At 43.6% G+C, this 13,242-nt stretch overlaps 1 protein-coding gene across 8 annotated transcripts in view; it reads right to left on the bottom strand.

Moving 5' to 3' along the window:
• The window catches only part of FAXC (failed axon connections homolog, metaxin like GST domain containing), a 98,020-nt gene that overhangs the window by 35,561 nt on the left and 49,217 nt on the right, over positions 1 to 13,242 (bottom strand). For all 8 annotated transcript variants that reach the window (XM_036871027.1, XM_036871028.1, XM_036871023.1 and 5 more), the window contains one exon: positions 9,184 to 9,407. In XM_036871027.1, coding sequence (XP_036726922.1) covers positions 9,184 to 9,407 — 224 coding nt within the window. The remainder of the gene's footprint in view (positions 1 to 9,183; positions 9,408 to 13,242) is intronic.

Below are 13,242 nucleotides of genomic sequence, written 5' to 3'. Positions count from 1 at the left end.
CCAGCACTATTTCTGATCCTACCTCTTAAAAGCATTCACAAATTTCAGTTTTTTGCTCAGAAAGTACTCTCAGATCCACAGATCCTGGACTGCCACATTGGCTACCTGCTAAACGTGTCCTGACATTCATTCATTCTTTCCTTCATTCGTCCAGCAGTTATTTATTGCCCACCAACAGTGCCCAGCTGAGCCTCATAACTGAAACTGTACCTTTATTATTCTCCCCCATATGATTATGTCTCCCAAACCAACTCTAGTTGCCAATTATTCATTTGCTTTTCCCATGATGTAAGTGCTGTATCACCATGCAGGCTCTATAAAAGTCCAGTCAAAAGCAAACAAACATTAGAGTTCAGTCATCTGTGCTGCTTCATCACAATCAGGTAAATGGACGGCTTCTTTAAGACCCTCTGTAACAGTCTGAACTATCAATACCACCGACACCCCCATCCTGCAGCCTGTTTCCCCCGCCTGAACCCGAGGGTGAGTTAGAGACAAGAGAAGAAACTCAGGTCCAGCCTCAACCCACCCCCAATGCCCACACATAAGGAGCTGCCACCTCAACTTTCCTTAATAACCCTTAATTCCGGTCCACCTGACAAAAGCTGCTTTCCAAAAGCATCATATTGCAATCTTGCGTTGTGACTAGGAGAAGCTTGAGAACCACAAGACATGGAGCATAAAACTGCAGAAAAAGGACTTCCCTGGTGGCACAGTGGTTAAGAATCCACCTGCCAATGCAGGGGACACGGGTTCAAGCCCTGGTCCCGGAAGATCCCACATACCGTGGAGCAACTAAGCCCGTGAGCCACAACTACTGAGCCTGCGCTCTAGAGGCCGCGAGCCACAACTACTGAGCCCGCATGCCACAACTACTGAAGCCCGCGTGCCTAGAGCCCGTGCTCTGCAACAAGAGAAGCCACCACAATGAGAAGCCCATGCACCGCAATGAAGAGTAGCCCCCGCTCGCCGCAACTAGAGAAAGCCCACATGCAGCAACGAAGACCCAACACAGCCAAAAGTAAATAAATAAATAAATAATATTTTTTTAAAATGCAGAAAAAGTTTGGCAACAACCTAAGCCACACTCCCCAAAGACAGCAGCTCCCGTGCTGCAGCTACAAGACCCCCAATCTATTTCTTACCGAGCCCAGCTTCCTGCTCTGGAGTCCCAGCTCTCTGAGACCAGCTCTCTTATAATAAAGTCCATATGTGACAAACCCACTGCTAACATCATACTCAACAGTGAAAAGCTGAAAGCATTTCCCCTAAGATCAGGAACAAGGCAACGATGACCACTCTTAGCACTTTTATTCAACAAAGTATTGGAAGTCCTAGCCACAGCAATCAGAGAAGAAAAAGAAATAAAAGAAATCCAAATTGGAAAGGAAGAAGTAAAACTGTCACTGTTTGCAGATGACATGATACTATACATGGAAAATCCTAAAGATGCCACCAGAAAACCACGAGAGTTCACAAGTGAATTCGGTAAAGTTGCAGCATACAAAATTAATATACCACATCACCACTTCTGCTCCATAGCAAGGTTTTTCAGTCTGGAGGGATGGAACCCCAAAGGCATTTCTGATTAAAAATGGGCTAGAGATTTTCTATTACTAATCACAAAGCCAGTTTTAATCTTCTATATATTATTTAACTAAAGAACTAAGTGATCAGTTGAATATCTATATATTTAAAAAATGAAATTATTTACAACCTGAAAAATAAACAAATAAATAAATAAATTTTAAATGATTTTATTTTTCAGTTCAATAGCAAAATACAGTCATTCTGAAAAATTATACCACACTGTAACTATACATGCTGAAAAGGGTGACATGAAGCACATGTGGCAAGTGACTCACTTTGCTGCCTTTGAAAGGAAGCACTACTTTGCATCCCTTTCCTCTTTATTAAATAGCCAAGATCACACACTGGTGTTTATTAAAATAACCAATAGATTTGGCTCTTTGACATGTGCCAACCCAATGGCAACAAGGACTCTGAAAAATAAAGACTCCCCAAGCCATTTTCATGACTCAACAAAAGGCTTCAGACCAGGAGGGGAAAGTGCATTTCACTTTATATTAGTCAAGTATAGTTTGCTGGAAATCAGCTTGTTTTTCTCACTTTCATTTACAAATTCCACTTTATTACTTGGCTCTTTCAATAACAGTTCCTAAAAAAGAGACCTTTTCTCCTCAAGTACTTGTACACTTCAGCCTGGAGTTTTAACACATCTCTGTTGGGAGCCAGCCTCCTCAGGATGGGGGTGACTTCAACTCACAAAGCCCAGGAAACGGACATCAATGATGAGACTCCACAGTTTGTGCTGCTCTCAGCCTCCAAGATCAGCACCATAAAAAACAGCTTGTAAAATTACCTTGGAGATTACATTTTAACTTGCCAGTGAAAGTTCTGGCAACTTCAGACAACGCTCTAAAGGAGTCATCCTGACATAACATAACACACACTCCACTTTAAGTCTCAGCTCCCAAGGAACTGCAGGGTAGCTGTTGGGCCAGAAAATAGCGGGGGACTAGAGTCAGACAGCCTGGATTTGATTCCTGCCTCCACTTTTTACGACTGGTGCGGCTGTGGACAACTCACTCAACCTTCCTGTGCCTCGGTTTCCTCATCAGCCAAATGGGTGCTGTTACTTTATACCAGATTCCATCCTCTATTCTTACTTTAATCTCATCTCTAATGGCCACAGCTGGGGATCTCTATGCTAATGAAGGATACAGCTACATACTTCTTATGTTCATTCTGTCTTATTTTCCTTCCACTTTATGTGCATACCTGTAGACTCAGGATTAATAATAATAGGACAGAAATATGAGCGAGGCAGAGGGCAAAACAGAGTTTTACTGATGAATCTTAGTCAGCTTTTATGGCATCAAATGTGATACCAGGCGCAAAGAATTGCATGGTATAGAATACTTAATAATAGAGGAAAATATGTGCAATATATTAAACAGGGAAAAGACAGGTTGGAAAATTATATATGTGTGTGTACACAAATACACATACATATATAATACAGGTAATCATATATAAGATTCAAAATTATGCATAAAAATATTGGAAAGATACACACCAAAATGGTAACTGTGGTTAGCAGTACATTATAAGATTAAGGACTTAATCTTCCTTCTCTATGCTTTTCGGAACCTTACCAAATTTCTTTTTCTTAAAATACTTTTCTGATATTTTTATTTTTTTTAATTTTTTTGTTATAAATTTATTATTTATTTATTTTTGGCTGCATTGGGTCTTCGTTGCTACGCGCAGGCTTTCTCTAGTTGCTGTGAACGTGGGCTACTCTTTGTTGCGGTGCGCAGGCTTCTCATTGCGGTGGCTTCTTCTGTGGAACACGGGCTCTAGGCATGCGGGCTTCAGTAGTTGTAGCACGTGGGCTTCAGTAGTTGTGGCTCGTGGGCTCCAGAGCACAGGCTCAGTAGTTGTGGCGCACGGACTTAGTTGCTCTGTGGCATGTGGGATCTTCCTGGACCAGGGCTCGAACCTGTGTCCCCTGCATTGGCAGGCGGATTCTTAACCACTGCACCACCAGGGAAGTCCCTCAAATTTCTATAATTAACTAATAAATTTAAAAATCAGAAAAAAGGTTTTCTTCACAAACATTTTTTTCCCCAGAAAACAATGTTCCTAGTGAACCTGTATTACATACAAAAATCTGTAAAAGTGATAATGGTCATAGCTAATACTTACTTGGCATTTATTATGTGCCAGACACCGTAGTAAGTATATTGCATAAATTATCACCTTTAGTCCTCACACTCTCTAGGTTCCAACCCCCATTTTGCAGGTGAAAAAAACTTAAGTTATTCATGTGAAGTTGCACAGCTGGCAAGTGGTGGAGCCCAAGGTCTGAGCCCAGGGATCTGACTCCAGAACTCCCTCCTGTGCGGCCACGAGGCTGCCTGCCTCCACCCACACTGCTTCCTAAAACCTAACCATTTGTTTTTAATTTTTACATCTTTCATGCTCTTCGGACTCTTACCCTTTGGGGAGGAGGATGGAAATAGACAATGTGTGCCCTTCTTGCCTGAGGTGACAATCAAGCACTTACTACATGGAGGGTATCTCTGCTTTAAACAGAGGGGTCGGGCTTCCCTGGTGGCGCGGTGGTTAAGAATCTGCCTGCCAATGCAGGGGACACAGGTTCGAGCCCTGGTCCAGGAAGATCCCACATGCCGCAGAGCAACTAAGCCCGTGTGCCACAACTACTGAGCCTGCGCTCTAGAGCCCGTGAGCCACAACTACTGAGCCCACATGCCACAACTACTGAAGCCCACGCGCCTAAAGCCCGTGCTCCGAATCAAGAGAAGCCACCACAATGAGAAGCCTGCGCACCACAACGAAGAGTAGCCTGCGCTCACCACAACTAGAGAAAGCCCAGACGCAGCAACAAAGACCCAACTCAACCATAAGTAAATAAATAAATAAATTTATTAAAAAAAAAAAAAAGAGAGGTCAGGGGACCACGCAGAACTAAACAGGGACTAGCACTGACCACTAGGCAACCCCCCTTATCAGCTCTCACAGCACCTTGAACCTCTCCTTCCTGAATTTCCTCTCCTCCTGGTACTTTAATTTGCTTGTTGTTTGATTGCTTCCAACATGCCAGGCACCGTTCTGAGCACTTTACATGTATTACTTGTCTTCTCGTGGTGATGGTCCCCATTTCAAACATAAGGAAACTGAGGCCTAGAGAAGTTAAGAAATGTGCCCAGGGTCTCAGAGCTAGTTAGTGAGGAAGCTGGGGTTTGCCTCTGGCTCTTGGGTCATCACTCTCGAATGAGTGAATCAATCAATCAATCAAGGTACACCCTCCATTTTCTAAAAATCCTTCTCTCTCTTACTAGGATTGTTTATTTTTATTTCTCTAGGTACTAAATATTTCTGACAAATTCTATTTCTAATATTTTAAATTTTTATTGCTATTGTGAGTGGATTTTTTAAATTATATTTTCTAATTGCTTATTTGGGATACTCAAAAAAACTATAGATGTCTGCATGCTTGTAACCTTTGCAAACTTACTGGACACTCCCATTATCTGTTATAACTTTAGTTGATTCTACATTATTTTAGCTACTTAATCTCTTTTTTTTTTTTTTTTAATATCGCTATATACTGCCATGGAGTGATGACCAGCATACATTTTTTTTTAAATAAATTTATTTATTTATTTATTTTTGGCTGTGTTGGGTCTTCGTTTCTGTGCGAGGGCTTTCTCTAGTTGCGGCAAGCGGGGGCCACTCTTCATCGCGGTGCGCGGGCCTCTCACTGTCGCGGCCTCTCTTGTTGCGGAACACAGGCTCCAGACGCGCAGGCTCAGTAGTTGTGGCTCACGGGCCCAGCCCCTCCGCGGCATGTGGGATCTTCCCAGACCAGGGCTCGAACCCATGTCCCCGGCATTGGCAGGCAGACTCTCAACCACTGCGCCACCAGGGAAGCCCCTACTTAATCTCTTAATTTCAGTAAATAATAATTTTGATTCCTCCTTTCCAACATGAAGGTATCATTTTTTCATGTTGTCCAACTATGTTGTCAGGCTCTCCCAAAAGTACATTAAATAACATGAGAGCGGGCAGCCTTGTTCTGTACTTTATTTTACTGGAGGTGCTCCTAGTGGCTCAACATTAAATATGACATTTGCTATTGGCTTGACACCCTTTTTTCAAGTTAAGGAACTAGTCTTTTACTAAGAGTTTTTATCGGGAATGGATCCTGAATTTCATTTTCAAATGCCATTTCAGTACCGAGAAAATTATGATTTCCTCCTAGCCATTCATAATCGATGTTGTTAATATATTTTATATCATCAAATCATATTTTCTATTCAGTTTCTACTTGATCTGGCTGTAGAGTTTTTTTAATACACCAAAATTAAAATTCACTAATTTTGTTTAACTGATTTCTATTTAGTTTAAATTTAATTTTTTATTTTAATTTGAATTTAATTAGAATTTTTTAAACTATATCCATAGATATTCGCTGCCTGTCTTCAGTCTCTTTACCAGCTACACCTCTGGACCAATCCCTCCTCTAAGACACCAACAGAGCCACTTTTTAAAATCACAAACATGGCTCTTTCTCTCTTATACTCAGAAATCTGCAACACCTCTGTGTTTCCTGTATGATAAAGTATACATCTCTGAGAATGATAATTATTACCCTTTATAATATGGCCCCAACTACCTGTGGATCTTCATTTCAACCATGATCCCAAAATGCCCCTCACCCAGGACTCCTTTTCTCGTGATTTGCCTGGGAGATCCTTCCTTATTTTCTGCATGGGGACAACTGTTTACTTTCTTGAGCCAACACAGCTGCCACCTCTCCTACAGCCCTGCACGGTTCTCCTGCCTCTTTGCCCCTGGGAGCACAGACCTCTATCACGGGCCCTACCGCAGCCTGACTTGTGCACTTGTGCGTGGTAACCACTTCTTCAATGGAGGGTCGGATGGTAAAAACTGTAGGTTTTCCAGGCCACATCTGATCTCTGTTGGATTTTTTCCTTACATTTTAATAATGTAAAAATGATTCTTGGGGCTTCCCTGGTGGTGCAGTCGTTGAGAATCTGCCTGCCAATGCAGGGGACACAGGTTCAAGCCCTGGTCTGGTAAGATCCCACATGCCGCGGAGCAACTGGGCCCATGAGCCACAATTGCTGAGCCTGCACGTCTGGAGCCCGTGCTCCGCAAAAAGAGAGGCCGCGATAGTGAGAGGCCCGCGCACCGCGATGAGGAGTGGCCCCCACTTGCCGCAACTAGAGAAAGCCCTTGCACAGAAACAAAGACCCAACACAGCAATAAATAAATAAATAAATAAATAAATAAAATAAAATTACAAAAAAAAAAACAAACCAAGGTGCTATAGAAGCACTTTAAAAAAAAAAAAAATGATTCTTAGCTCACAGGCCATTTAAAAAAACAAAACAACAACAACAATAGGCCACCAGCTATGGGCTGTAATTTGCGTGCTCCTGGCTTATAGGTTCATCCCTCCCATTCGACTCTAGGCACCTGAGAGCGGGAACAAGCTCTAACTCATCTTTGTACTCAATCTCCCAGCTCCTGGCACATAGATGGTGTCAAATCACTGAAGTTAGTTGAACTGAAACAGCAATAACTAATTTATCCTAATGAGTCAAATACATCCCTGGACAATTTCCCCAAGTCTTGAAATAGCTCAATAAAAAGTCATTTTGCATTTTGAGTCTCTTAGGCAGCTGGACATTAAAAGTAAGCTATAACCCTGGGTGAAGGGAGAAATAGCTGCTTTCTGCCTCATTTAGTAAGAAAAACTATGATGTTCGGCCCCAGAGCCTCTCCCTCCCCAAATGCAGAAGAAGTGCTTCTCCTGTGACAGAGTTCAAAGCTAAGACTGCTCCCTGGGCCCCCATACAGAATATAACTCTAGTAAAATCCAGCTTTGCAAGTAACCCACTCAGTTTCTCATCCTAGAAAACCACCTGGACTTGGGATGCTGTTGTGAATACTTGCCACTGACAGCCTAGCTACCAGTGATTCATTTGTCTCCCATCTCACCGTCACTGGGGTGGAAGCATTTTTCTGAGTCATTAAATACCACAGAGACACTGGCGTTATCGTTATTATTGCTATCACCCTGCCCCCAGGTTCTCCCAACCAAAAATGCTCTAGAAGGGAGAGGATCAGCCCGCTCTGGTTAAGGAACGAGCACTGTTGTTAGAAATGAGCTGTCATCACTTCAGGGTCTCCACTCCTGGCTTTCTGGGGCTCCCAACAGCATGAGCTGGGAAGGAAGCCAGGAGCAGACAGCGCCACTGCTAGGAGGAAACGGCCCTCTGTGCACCTGCTCTGTGTGAGGCTGAGAGTTTCCAAAGGAACGAGGCATCATACCTACATCCGGCAGGCCCACCTGGGCCCAGGGACGCAAAGCACCAGGAGGTCCAGACAGCGTCAACCTCCAAGCCAGGCAGAGCTCCTGAGTGTCTATTTAGAGCAGGAGCCCAGCGGCGTCAAACCCCCCACATGACAAAGCTGGCCAAGAGCTGCATGCCCTGTTGGGCTCTCCCCCTGCAGGCCAGGTTCAGGGGAGGACTCCAGGTCCAGTAGGTGGAGCGAAGAGCATGAAGGAGCCCATCAGAGTGGGTCACCCTGCACAGGGGTGGTAACACCCAGCACAGCCCCCAGTTCCTCGGCACCAGGTAGGTTTCAACAAAACAAATCCCAAACCCCCGCTTCCTGGAGGAGGTGAAGTACCTAGTGTGCTCCAGAATAGATATGAGGGTACTGAGAGAGGGTCAGTGAAAACCCACTGTCCCCAGACAAAATCAGCAGCCCCGAAGGACTAGGTCCTATGACCTAGGCTCCGTATACGTTAGTGGTTCCCAGCAGAGGCCATCATTCCACATACTGAAGCTCCTGAATTCAAATGATCTGCTTGTGATCTGTCAGAGCTGAGACGCAAACTCTGTCCAGTACAAAGTCACATCAGCCCAGCCACCTCCAGCCGACCAGGTGAGCAAGCGCGTGTCACCCGGCTCAGCGTCCTCACCCACCCGTGAACAGATGCCGCTCTGTGCTTCTCTTTGAGAGGCTTCCCAACACAGCTAAACCCACTGGGTGCAGTAAATACAAAATCAGAAGAGTTAAAACATGCTAATAAGAGGAGGACTCGGATTACAAAGGGAAATGAAAGAGGTGAGAAAATGTCAAATGTCACACGTGTACTCGGGCTGGGTCAGCATCTCTCTTAGCTTGATGTTGACAGTACCCAGTCGAATCTTCTGAGCAGATGTGTTTATAAACAGCCTTTTACCCTGACCTGTTCATAAATAGAAGAGCTTCCTTGCTCAAAATCCCCCTTGGCTCACAACACATTCAGAAACGCCAGCATCACTTACAGCCAGTTAGTAATGCTACACCATGTTCCATGTTCTCTTTACACGAGGCCTCGCCACACTAGAAACAGTCATGCTCTAGTGATTAAAAAGAGAGACATGTGCTCCTGAAAATTAGGGGACTTGGTTAAATGGTGCGACTGCAGCCTACATGTGGAAGCAAAGAAACGAACAAAAATAAAACTTTAAGTCAGTAAACTAACAATGCTTTACTAATCATGCAAAAAGTAAGGATAGAAAATATAGAATAGAAGACATGGTACGTTACCCAGAAGCCCTGCTAAAGACCGCATGTCCTTCTCCATCAGCATGTAAATCTCTTCCTCTGAGAAGCGGCCAATGCCGTGGCCGTGCATCTCGCGTTTCACGATTCCTTTCGTTATGTGGCACACGACCCACCTCAGCAGGTTACTGAAGGGACCGCCACCACTAAGAGAGAGCATCTTCCGGGTCTCATTGAGATTGTCCACCCACTGGCAATAAGCTAAGGTCCTGCAATTGCGTGGAAACAAGTTACTACTGTGCGTTAGATACATAGCAGGTCCACAGAGTCAATTTCCAGTGAGGGGTTGGGAATTTAGCACACTCTGGAGGACTGAATCATTGCAGCTTTTCCAAAGAGCAGTCTGCACGGCAGGTATTACAACAGACTCTAGTCCATGCCTGGATTTAGGGACTGAGGGAGAAACAGTGACAAATGCAGAGAGCTTGCCATGCTACCATCCCACCAAACTGCAGCTGCCTGCAGATCCCCCAGCCCACAAGGCCATGCTTCTGCTTTCTCTCAGGCAGCCCCACAGAAAACAAGTAGAAACCTACTTTAAAAGGCTTTTAGACAAGACAGTGAGTACCTACGTGGCGGGGTGGGGGGCATCGGGAAGGAGGCGGCAAGGACTGGGGTGCTGGCTTCATTCTTTCTTGATCAAAGTAATGGTTACAAAGGTCTGCGCTCTGTGGGGTTTTTTTGTTTAATTTTTATTGAAATATAGTTGATTTACAATGTGTTAGTTTCAGGTGTACAGCAAAGTGATTCAGTTTTATAAATATATATATATACTTATATACATATATTCTTTTTCTACATTCTCTTCCATTATAGGTTATTGCAAGATATTGAATATAGTTCCCTGTGCTATACAGTAGGTCCTTGTTGGTTATCTATTTTATATATAGTAGTGTGTGATTTTAATCCCAAACTCCTAATTTATCCCTCCTCCCCTTTGATAATCATAAGTTTGTTTTCTATGTCTGCGAGTCTATTTCTGTTTTGTAAATAAGTTCATTTGTATCATTTTTTTTAGATTTCACATATAAGCGATATCATATGATACTTGTCTTTCTCTGTCTGGCTTAGTTCACTTGGTGGGATAATCTCTAGGTCCATCCATGTTACTGCAGATGGCATTATTCTTTTTTATGCTCTGTGTTAATTAATTAAGCTGCACATTTTTGTCTTGTACACTTTGTGTATGCACTTTATATTTCCTGATATCAAAGGATTTTTTAAAAAGAAATCTTTTTGCCTTTTTGACAGGATCAGGGAATAGGTATAGCTGTCTATGTTTACTATAAACCATATAAATTATAAGTAGTACATAAATGATTCATTCTCCAGAAAGGCAACTCTCTGCTTCGGTTTGTTCTCCAGGACCCTAGAGCGAGCATGAACACCAAAGTAACTTGAGTTGGATCAGTCTTCCCATCTGGGTGGTGCTCTTGGCAAACACCCACCCTTCCAGGGGCTCCTGCGTATATGTGTGGACAGCTAAGCAGCTATTCCCTGCTCATGTGCTATGCTGGTTGCAACACCCAGGCCTTTGCTGAGGTTGTTCTCTGAACCTGGGCAATCGCAGGAATGTTTTTATGGTTCATAGTGTTGGTAGATAGAAATTAAAAGGTTTTCCTACTGAAGGCTAAGAAAAACGTAGCTGTAGGCGTACAGGCAGAAGATGTTTTAGCTTTTCCTCACAGTGAGCAATAAAAGCTGTACTGGAGTCATCCCTACTCCCACTGTTGGTTGATACAGCAGTAATGGTCACTTGGAAAACATCAGAGGAATGAAAATATTTTTTACAGAGAGAACGCAAGGGTTGATAGCCAACCGTAGCTACTTTCCACCTCAAGAAAAAGAAACAGAAGCGGAAAAGAAGGCCCTGAAATTTTGATCATTTTATATAGTTCTATTCTTTTCAGTGCTCTTTCCTGAGTATGAAAATAAGAAAAAAAAAAAAGATTTCTCTCATTTTTTTAAGCCTTCCTGATTTTTACTGAAAAGTCCCACAACCAATTTCAACATACTCTGTACTACAACCACAACTCTTCTTTATTAACTTTTTAAAAGATGCTTACAAATCTTATTAGAAATATTTGTGTACCTCTTTTTGTAAGGATCTCAAAATAAAGTATTGAGGAGGCAAGAAATTTGGACTGAAAAGAGGAAAAAGTACATTGCAATGGTGACTAATTAATATGTAGAGAGTCAATAACACTTTTGATATAAAAGATTTCATTTATTCTAATAGATTCTTTATAAACATGCAAACAAAACGTTTTTCTATTTGCTCTTCTTTTTATACCTGCAGTAATGAGGGTGTCAATTTTCACATTTCTTTAGAATAATCAGCACTTTGATTCTAACTGTACTAGATCTAAATTCACAATAAAAGGCCTATACCATCCTTGATTATTTTGGAAGTCAGTGATCTGAGAATAAAACTAAATTATCCTAAGTTAAGTATGACCAGGTAATAATAGCATCCAGGAAGCATCTAAGGCATAAAAATGAGGAATATGGTGGCTGTAAACGGACAGGTTGATGTGAAAAAGAATACATTCTTTGTAGACAAATTGCACGGGCTTTCTCACAAGCACAACTGATCTTGAAGAATGAGCAGGAGTTCACCAGGCATGAAGCAGAGGCAGAAGGCATGTGCATGAAGAGCCCTGGCTGCTCTATGAACTGCAAGAACTTCAGGACGGGCGGGTGGGGTCCGGGATGCCTGAGGGAGCCTGTAAGAGTTGAAGCTAGAAGGGTGGGCAAGGATTGGGTCAGGAGGGGTCTGATGCAAAGGGTGCTAAGATTTATTCAGAATGCAGAGTTTAACCACCAAAAGGTTTTAAGCAGACGAGAAACATACTCAGATGTGTGGCAAGGTGAGGAAAGGACTGGAGGTGGAGAAACCACAGAGGAAGCCATCTCCCAGGCTGATGGCTGGAGTGGATGGTAGCCAGTGCCAACATACACGAGGCGGGACAGATTTAGGTGATGAAAGATTAATTAACCTGTTGCATTTGAAGGTTCCATGGAACCTCCAAGGGAGGACGTCCCGAGGGTTGAGAATTCACAAGATAGGTTTCGACTCAAGATAAAGAATTTACGGGCAGGGGCATGGCGGTGGCAGTTTCAAAGCTGTGAGGGGAGCTGAGGTCGCCTAAGAAAGTCTCTAGGGTAAGGAGTGGTTTGGGAGAAACCTAGTTCAAGGGTAAGTGAGAAGACTAGAAGGCCAGGCTGGAAGGGCCAGCTTGGAGAGAAGTAGGGACACCGCTCTCTGTGAGATGGAGATGTGAGGGGCTGTAGAGAGGTTCCAGGTTCCCGCCTGATGAACTTGGTCTCCTCTGAGAGCAGGAAATGAGGGCAAAGGCAGAAGACGAGGACGCAGCACTGGCAAGAGAGTCTGAGAAGACTGACGGGTTAGAGGAGCAGGTGGGGAGGGAAGAGGCAGCTGTTGTCTGGGCCACACAGCTGAGCAGGGAAGAGAAACACCTCCCAGCCCCGATGCAATGGTGTAAGGTTCTCCACCTGCGTTAGCAGGTCGGATGCAGGGCACAGAAGAAACATTGGGTTGATTCAGAATTTTGCAGCTAGAAGTAACCTCAGAAACTGTCTGGCCTTCTTCCCTTCTCTTTCCCACCCTGCTCTCTATTTCTTTCCTCTCTTTCACTCCCTGTGCCCCAAATTACAGACCAGTATCAGGGAAGAGAAGCAAATGAGGGCCAGGCAGGCTCTTCCAGGATCAAGCCCCATAAGGTGTGTATAAACGACAAGGTCAAGTCAATTTCTACAGGTCAAAGACATCACTCATGCATGCTTCCATATCATAACAACCACAAATCCACGTCCTCCCACACCCAAGCTTCCTGAAAACTCTCCACGTGGTGGGTCTTCCATCCCCACCACTCCACCGAAACCACTCTCGTCTGAGTCAACAATCCCTTCTTATTGCAAAGTTCAAATACATTTTCTTTCCATCTTTACCTTTCTTGAACTCTCGGCAGCAGCCAACACTATCATCCTCTTAGAATTCTCCCTTAGCTTACGTCTCTACTG

Source organism: Balaenoptera musculus, chromosome 12 (assembly GCF_009873245.2).
Source record: "Balaenoptera musculus isolate JJ_BM4_2016_0621 chromosome 12, mBalMus1.pri.v3, whole genome shotgun sequence".
Lineage (NCBI taxonomy): Eukaryota > Metazoa > Chordata > Mammalia > Artiodactyla > Balaenopteridae > Balaenoptera > Balaenoptera musculus.
Note: the sequence above shows the minus strand (reverse complement) of the source record. Positions and strands in the feature narration are given on the sequence as shown.